Consider the following 8294-nt stretch of genomic DNA (forward strand, 5'->3'; position numbering starts at 1 on the left):
AAACAAGAAAGAAATTAATAAAGATTCATAGCATGTCCAAGAGTTTCCAAAAGGATGTAATTCAAAAAGAATATAAAGGAAAAAATTACTTTTCATAAAAGCTATAGAGGGAAATGGCCTCAGAATATTTCCATACTCTATTCCAAGCAAGGTAAATTTAAGTTTAATGTCAACTGTATAAAACCAACTAGAGCCAAATACTATCAATTTCTTCCAGGCCTCTGCTTTTGTTCCAAACTAGCCAATTAAAGGTAGAAAAAGCCTTGCAACAGGAGGCCAGTGTGACCCAAGAATAGGCCAGTTTGACAAATTTCTGTTCATCTTTTGAGATTCCTTCTCTCTCTCTCTGGCTGAGAGGAAAGAGAACAGTTACATAAAACAGAGAAACAAGCACAGTAAACTTTCATCAGAAGCAAAAGAAGTCTGCTGAATAGAAGTTAACAGAAGTTTAAATGGCAAGTAGGACAGGCACTATGTCCTATTTATTTATTTACCTCTTTGGTATCTAACTGAATGCCCAGCACCTACTAGATAAGAAACAAATACATGAGTGAATTCACCCAATAATGAGTGAATGAACAAATAAATGTTAGGAGAAAAGGGAAGGCTGCAGACTATTTAGCAAGTGAGACTCTTTCATTAAGTATTTGATTTTTACTTGAGAAAGGGGCCCAGATTCAGGGTCAGGAAAGGGAGCACTCGTGAGGGGTACTACTTAAGGGGCAGGATGATGTCAGCATAATTACTGGAGAAGAATAAGTAACAGGGATTCCACAACCACCTATGGATGCCAATGTTTTTTGCTGCCACATTTTCCCCTAAATTTATTGACTCTGATCTGGCATAATGGTGATACCACGTTTGCAGCATGCTGAGGTAACCATGACCCCCTCCATTCCAAGAAAGCCAGTGGTGGGGCCCATGAGTTGCTGTATCACCTGCTATTATGGGAAACTGTAACTGGTGTCAAGTGGAGAAAGGGAAGTTACCTCATCTGTTTGGACATAACATGAGTATTATCAGTAGGGCCCTGGACAAAAAACAACACATCCAAATAAGGTTTTCAAGAGAGAATTTAATGAAGGAATAATCTTCAAAAGTACAGGCAGGGTTTAGGGAAAGCAGCAGGGGATGGTGGAATACTCCCACACCAGCAACATGAGGAAGTCATTATCATCTCTAGGCCTAAAGGGGCAAGTAAAGGGTTACCAGAACCCAGAAAGATCTGTAACTGTAGCTGGCTGGCACAGAAGGCCACTGAATAGAAGCTGTGACCTACTCACAAAACACAGAACAGCTCTGGCAACACAAATCCAGCAGGAGTAAACTGGCTCTTCCAGGCCTCCTGCTCTTGTCCCATTGGTCAAAGCCAACCAGAAACCAAAAAGCAAGAGCAGGGTGGAGAAAAGATCTGAAGGGGCAAAAGGAGAATATACAATACAGAAGGATATTCCAAATGACCGCCACCCAGAAAAACACAGGCACATAAAAAGGTTTTGCCAGTTCCACCCAAATCTTCTAGGCGTCATGAGAACCTGCAAAAAAGTCATAAACACAGGTACTTATTTGGGTTCCCACTGCCCTACATCAAGTTGAGGAAGAAAAAAAAAAGATTCTAAGAGTAGTCCTAGGTAATTTTTGTCATTTCTGCATCTCTAAGAATAAACAGACAACCCTTTTATCTATAATGCATCTCATCTAGAGCAACTCTCTTCTTTGTACTCAAAGGCCATATATTCCATACCTTCATTATTACACTTATCATAATGTGTTGTGACTCTTGTTTGTTTCTCCCTCATTAGACCCTGAACTCCTTTAGGGCACAGATTGTCTTATTCATCTTTGTATCCCTAGCACTTAACATGAACTTGGAACAGAGTTAGCCTTCAATCAATGTGCACTGAATCAATTAGTGGACTCAGTGTCCATTAACTGGCAGCCTAATGCCAGGGTGCATAAAATCTAGAATGACCCTCAGCAATTAAACACTAATAAGTTTTATTCAGGACATGGTTTAAACCATTGAGCAAAAACACAGCTTCCATACCAGCCCACTACCATTCTCTGTAGAGTAGCTTTTCTTGTGTGCTCAGATGGTATTTATGGCCTTTTCTACAATCACAGAACTCATTATCAAAAGAGCCAGAGAAAGATGGCAAGACCATACTCCACCACAGAAAGGAATCAAATATACATCAGCTCTCAAAATTCTCACTCTTCTTCCAAGAATTGACCAGATCCACTAAAGGAACTAATAATCTGGGTATATTATATGGAGGAACTCATGTTTCACAGCGGTGATAACACTGATTTGGGGTAGAATGCGTATACACATGTGCACACATGCACAACCCACACACCCCCCCACAAGCATGTTTAACTATCACTTCAACAGATGTCACCTTCTGTAATATTATAAAATAGCCATGTAACACAATCACATAACATTAGCATATCAAATGGATACACTATATGATGTTGGGTGATCATTAACAGAACCTGGAACATATTCACATTATAATTATGAATCACTTTCACATAACCCTGTACTTATGAAGTGCTTAATCATCTTTTTGTTGCTATAGTCAAATCTCGCCTGTAGTTCTCCAAAGAAAAAGAAAAAAGTTAATGCCAGGTTGATAACCCTCTTTGAGCTATCACGATTTTAGGCCGCCAATCTCCTGCTGTCAGTAAGGTGAATGAAAACCAAATTTAAAGTTTGGTTTAAAGTGGACCCTTAGACTCCACTAGAAAGGTGAGTTTGCTATAAAAATATATTATCTCCCAAAACTCAGCATGAAAATGCTTCGTATCTCTAGCATCACTGTTCTCCTTCATTGCTGCCTGTAATGGAGAGTTGATACTGTTAAATCTAATGTCATCGTATATACCAAATTAAAATAACACTTCACTTTCTATTTAGGAATAGGGAATTCTGGGCTTATCTTGACAATACACTGAATTACTTTAAAACTCTAGTAACACAAGAACAGATAAAATGTGTTTCAAATAGATCGGTATAAGTATCTGATACTAAATGCATAAGTCCCCAAAACAAGTTTTTTCCAAAACCATCGAAGATACTTAAAGTCATAAACACAATTTTATCTTTTTTGAGAGCCGTCATAAATTCCGCAACTGTCAGGTCCATGTAGCAATAAAATTACTCTTACCTCTATAGGACAATTATGTGATGTTTCCATCATATTGAAAATATAGACTGCAAGAACCTACAATTTATAAAGTTGTACTGCATATAGATTCCTCCATTATACATGAATTAAAACAAAACAAAACATAGATTTACCATATGGCTTTCTGTTTAATAACACTGAGCTACCTCAGAGCAGTATTATGTTTCACCTATCCTGGTTCAGTGTTTGGCCCAAAGAGAAAACATGACGTTTGTTTCATAAATTACCAACTCCCACAAGGCAGGAAAAGGGGAAGTTTATATATAATTCTGACAATACACAATATGTGGCAATGACAGAATAATATCCAATATATTAGAATTATCAAAGTCACTTATGACTAAACATTTTCCTCTCCCTTCACTATAATATAAATGAAGTTTAACAAACCTCCACTAACATTCAGTGCAAGTTAAAATACATTTTTAAATATAACATCTTTACCAAGGTACGCTTTTCACTGAAAATAAATTTGAATATATTTAATGTAATTATGAATATGTCCGGACATCTGAAAGGATCACTTGTGCTTCTATAAAAAGAGCGTTCCAAAATCGTGTTTCCCTTTCCTAAACTGAATTCCTAAAATTCACTGTGGAGCTATACAGTAAGTGTCTTCGTAAACAATAAAGATGTTTCATAAATAAAAAAGAGATTTTTCCTCAAAAAACAGGTAACAGAATTTGTAAAAAATTCGGCAAGACTGCAAGCACCTAAATGGTCAGGTTTGAGGCAAGAGAATGGAATACTGGATTAAAACCGGGGAAAATTTCCTATCACTGAAAAGCTATTATGCAGACCTGCATCTAAGATGCTAAAGTCACAGCTCTCCAACCAACGCTAAGAACTTGCCAATACCATTACTTCGATACTCAACCATGAGTAGGACTACCCAAACATCGAGGTCTTCTTGTTGTCGTTTTTTCCATAACATATAAATAGTTCAAAGATAGTGCCTTACACAATACACACTGAAAAGGTGAAAATCTCTCCTCCCAACGCCTATCCCTTAGCCAAATGACTTCAATTCTTTCTCGTCAAAATAAAAGAGCAGGGCCTCCCTGGTGGCGCAAGTGGTTGAGAGTCCGCCTGCCGATGCAGGGGATACGGGTTCGTGCCCCGGTCTGGGAGGATCCCATATGCCGCGGAGTGGCTGGGCCCGTGAGCCGTGGCCGCTGAGCCTGCGCGTCCGGAGCCTGCGCGTCCGGAGCCTGTGCTCCGCGACGGGGGAGGCCACAACAGTGAGAGGCCCGCATACCGAAAAAAAAAAAAATAAAATTAAAAAAAAAAAATAAATAAAAGAGCAACTGGCAACCAGAAGACTCACAACTGAACTCTTCTGTCAGAAAGACAACGCCAAATTTGCTGCAGCCAAAGAAATGTCTAGTGCTCCTTCTGGGCTCTCACAGGAGATGGAAAGCTACACAATGGCAAGGTCTGTGCAGAGAAGGACACAGCAGGTCTGGGGCACACCATCCCCACTCCAGCCCCAAAAAAGCAAGGTTCTTCAAACCTAAAGGCAGAAACCTGGCATCATCACACCCACTTAACAGCCTGACAATTTACAAGCTGGTAACATCTTCTAATTAGGAGAGTTCTAGTCTTTCATAGACAGAAATGTAAACGGCTTCCCACAAATAAGATAAACCTGGCACTGGCGCCAGTTACTGAGAACCCCCAATGCATCAAACCTCCCGTTTCGCTACTGAACCTGATGAGCCAGTGACCAGGCTTCTCTACAGCTGAGAGGGGAAGAGCCCACCCTCCGGGCTGGGAGTGGAAGGGAAACAGAGGACAGGAGAGCAAGGGATGGAGCGCAGAGGCGTGAACAGCGTCCAAGCAGGGTGGGCTCAGCGCACCGCCGGGCGACAAACAGCAGCGGCCACGCGGGAGCCGGGGTGCGGGCTGCGAAGCGGGGTCCCCGGGCTGCGGAAGCCGCCCCCACCGTCTCGCCCGGCACGGCTCGCGCGTCAGGCACACACACACACCCCCACCCCACGCCCGTCCGCGGCTCTCGCCCAGTCCCCTCCCAGCGAACACACACCCGCAACCCACCGGTGCACCCACACCCCGGGCTCGCGCGCACACGCCCCTCCGGCCGGCGGCGCGTACGTACCCAGCAACACGCAGAGCACATCGAGGGCCACGTACGGCAGCCGCGTCTTGTCAAACATGGTCTCGGCGCGGGCGGCAGACGAGGCACCCGATTCACGAGAACGGGCCGGGGACTGGCGACGGCTCCTCCCAGCCGGAGGAGAGAAGCCGAGGGCTGACGGGGACCCTGCGGCGTTCTGACGGGCAGCAATGGCGCCCGTGACCCCTTCCCTCGCAGCTCCCGCAACCACTCAGTCGGGGCCGAGAGGCTCGTGTGCCAGCCGCGGCGGGTCCGTTGCCTCAGGCCCTCCTCGGTCGGCCCTGGCCCGCCCCGGCTGCTCGCTGTCCAGATGCAGGCGCCGTCTACAACAGGCGGGGCGTCCGGACTCGTGCTTTAAGGATGGGGACCGGTAGGGAGGAGGAACACGGGCTCGGCCCCTCCCGCGGGGCAGCGCGGGACCCGCCTGCGCGCGGCCTCGCGGGCTGGGGGAGCGCGGCAGAGGCGGGGCGGCCAGTGAGGGGTGACGGGGCGGGGCCGGGGAGACACCAGGCCGGGGCGCGCCAGCCAATCGGCGCCTCCGGCCCCGCCCCGCCCGACCTGCGCAGCCCGCCCCTCAAGTGGGCCGCGCGGCGGACGGCGGAGCGTGGGGTCATCTCCCGTGCGGTGCGAGGGTTGTTGCTCAGATCCATTTTCTGCTGGTGGTCGTCTAACCTGGCCTCCGCATCCCTGGCCGCCGGTCATTGCTGACTCGAGGGGAGAGCTGGACCCTCGACCCTGGCTGCCTGCCAGCTCTCCTCATGGGGATTGGGTAATAAAGAGGAACGGGGTAGTCAGTGAAAAAGACTCTCTCCCTGTACAAACTTTAGCCAGGCTCCTCCGAGCCCTCTCCTCGCCTGGGCCTCCATTGAGGCCTTCGAATCTGGCAGGGCAGAACCCCGTATTAGCGTGAATTCTGCTAAGTCATCCCTCTACCCTTGGTATCTGGTTACTTTTCATATGTGATCAAATTCCTTTATATGTAAGTCCTTTAATATATGTCCTTGGCCTGCCTTTAAGCAGGAATCCCCCTACCCTTAATGTCTTCTCTTAATTTTCCATCCACTAACCCGCTCATTCTGCTTGTCTGTTGGCTGTCATAAACCCCCAGATGTCTTTGCCGTAGTCGGAGTTGAGCACAATTGCTTTCTCCTGTTGCAAGTTATGACCCCCTATTGCAATCGTTTGGAATAAAGTCTTCCTCACCACTTTAACAAGTGTCAGAATGAGTTTTCTTTATTCCTCTCACCCCTGATTCCAGGAGGACCCTAGCAAAGTTTAGTAATCTCAGTTTCCTAACCTGTAAAATTGGGATGTTGATAATCCCTGCTCTGTGTTTTAGTCAAGAAGTGATAAAGCCCAGAAAAAATACACATGAAAGTGTTTTCTAAAAGCTTAAACCCTCTACAGATGTTAACCATTGGTATCTCTCCTCCTCATTCATAAGATGTGAGACAAATTGAAAACTGTTACCTAGTACTTCTGACTTTGCCTGCAAAACAGTCATAAAATGAGTGGAGAGATACTATCACCCTCAGGGAATCTGAAGATCTTGCCCCAAGTGATCCCCCAACAAGCAAAAAACTGTATTTGAAGAAGCATGTTTTTCTTTAAAAGGAATATGAACATTGGATTTCACCTTTTGTTTGAATATCTTCTGAAAGCTTTAAACACTTTATACCTGAGAAAGATGTGCCATTGTTTATTCTCTGACTTCCCTTACTTCCAGAGTTACAGGGACCCCAAATTGCAAGGCCACAGTGAATTGAACTTACTTGTGGTATGTAAGTATTTGGCATGTGTTAGGTGAATATCGTGATAGAAGTGTGTTGGTGTATAGGAGGCACTCAAGGGGACAGGGTGTTCACCTGGGAGCTCTGGAGACTTCACAGGAAGGTGAGAGTCACATTGTTCTTTCCTGTGTCTCCCACACCAACAGCCATTTTCTTAGGTGAGAAGCTAGTAGACAGTTAATATATTAAGACATGTTTTCCCTTTGGAGGAGTTACAAATAATAGCTTTAAAAATAGATCAACAGAGAATTAATTCCCTGGCAGTCCAGTGGTTAGGACTCCGTGCTTTTTTTTTTTTTTTTAAATAATCCAATCCCATGCAATTTTATTTATTCTGGGCTCCTGCAAGAGGGGCTATTTTATTTATTTTTTTTAAGATTTTTAGAAATTTCATGTAATGTCTGAAACATTTATATTAACATATTTCCATACAAATAACCCAAAGAAAGTTTAGTATTAGTTGTTTTTTTTGTTTGTTTGTACTGCAGGTTCTTATCAGTCATCAATTTTACACACATCAGTGTATACATGTCAATCCCAATCGCCCAATTCAGCACACCACCATCCCCACCCCCCCGCCGCTTTCCCCCCTTGGTGTCCATACGTTTGTTCTCCACATCCGTGTCTCAACTTCTGCCCTGCAGACCGGCTCATCTGTACCATTTTTCTAGGTTCCAAATACATGCGTTAATATACGATATTTGTTTTTCTCCTTCTGACTTACTTCACTCTGTAAGACAGTCTCTAGATCCGTCCACATCTCAATAAATGACTCAATTTCGTTCCTTTTTATGGCTGAGTAATATTAGGACGCCGTGCTTTTACTGCCAAGGGTCTGGGTTTGATCCCTGGTTGAGGAACTAAGATCCCACAAGTCGATGAGCATGGCAAAAAAAAAAAAAAAAAAAGATCAACAAAGCAAAGTCCATTAAAACGCATTGTCATGCCCTGTGATTTTAAATGGGATCTGTGCTATGTGCAGATTATAAGCAGTAAATCTTCAGTTGAGAGAATGATTAAGAAATGTCATTTTGTTTTGAGGTGGGGGGTTTTGTTAGTTTTTGGAGAGTGTTGTTTATTTGTTTTGGTTTATTATCAAGATTGGGTTCTAGTGTGATCACTAGAATTGAGAATGAGTTAAATAACCTTGAAATGATGGTGAAAATAATGAAACAC

The 8294-nt window shown here is 44.2% G+C and overlaps 1 protein-coding gene across 2 annotated transcripts in view; it reads right to left on the reverse strand.

Annotated features, from left to right (window-relative positions):
* Positions 1–5772, reverse strand: part of PLPP1 (phospholipid phosphatase 1) — a 114616-nt gene extending 108844 nt beyond the window's left edge. For both annotated transcript variants that reach the window (XM_060092890.1, XM_060092889.1), the window contains exon 1: positions 5311–5772. In XM_060092890.1, coding sequence (XP_059948873.1) covers positions 5311–5368 — 58 coding nt within the window. In that variant the 5' untranslated portion in view covers positions 5369–5772. The remainder of the gene's footprint in view (positions 1–5310) is intronic.
* Positions 5773–8294: the final 2522 nt, after the last annotated feature.

Source organism: Mesoplodon densirostris, chromosome 3 (assembly GCF_025265405.1).
Source record: "Mesoplodon densirostris isolate mMesDen1 chromosome 3, mMesDen1 primary haplotype, whole genome shotgun sequence".
NCBI classification, from domain to species: domain Eukaryota; kingdom Metazoa; phylum Chordata; class Mammalia; order Artiodactyla; family Ziphiidae; genus Mesoplodon; species Mesoplodon densirostris.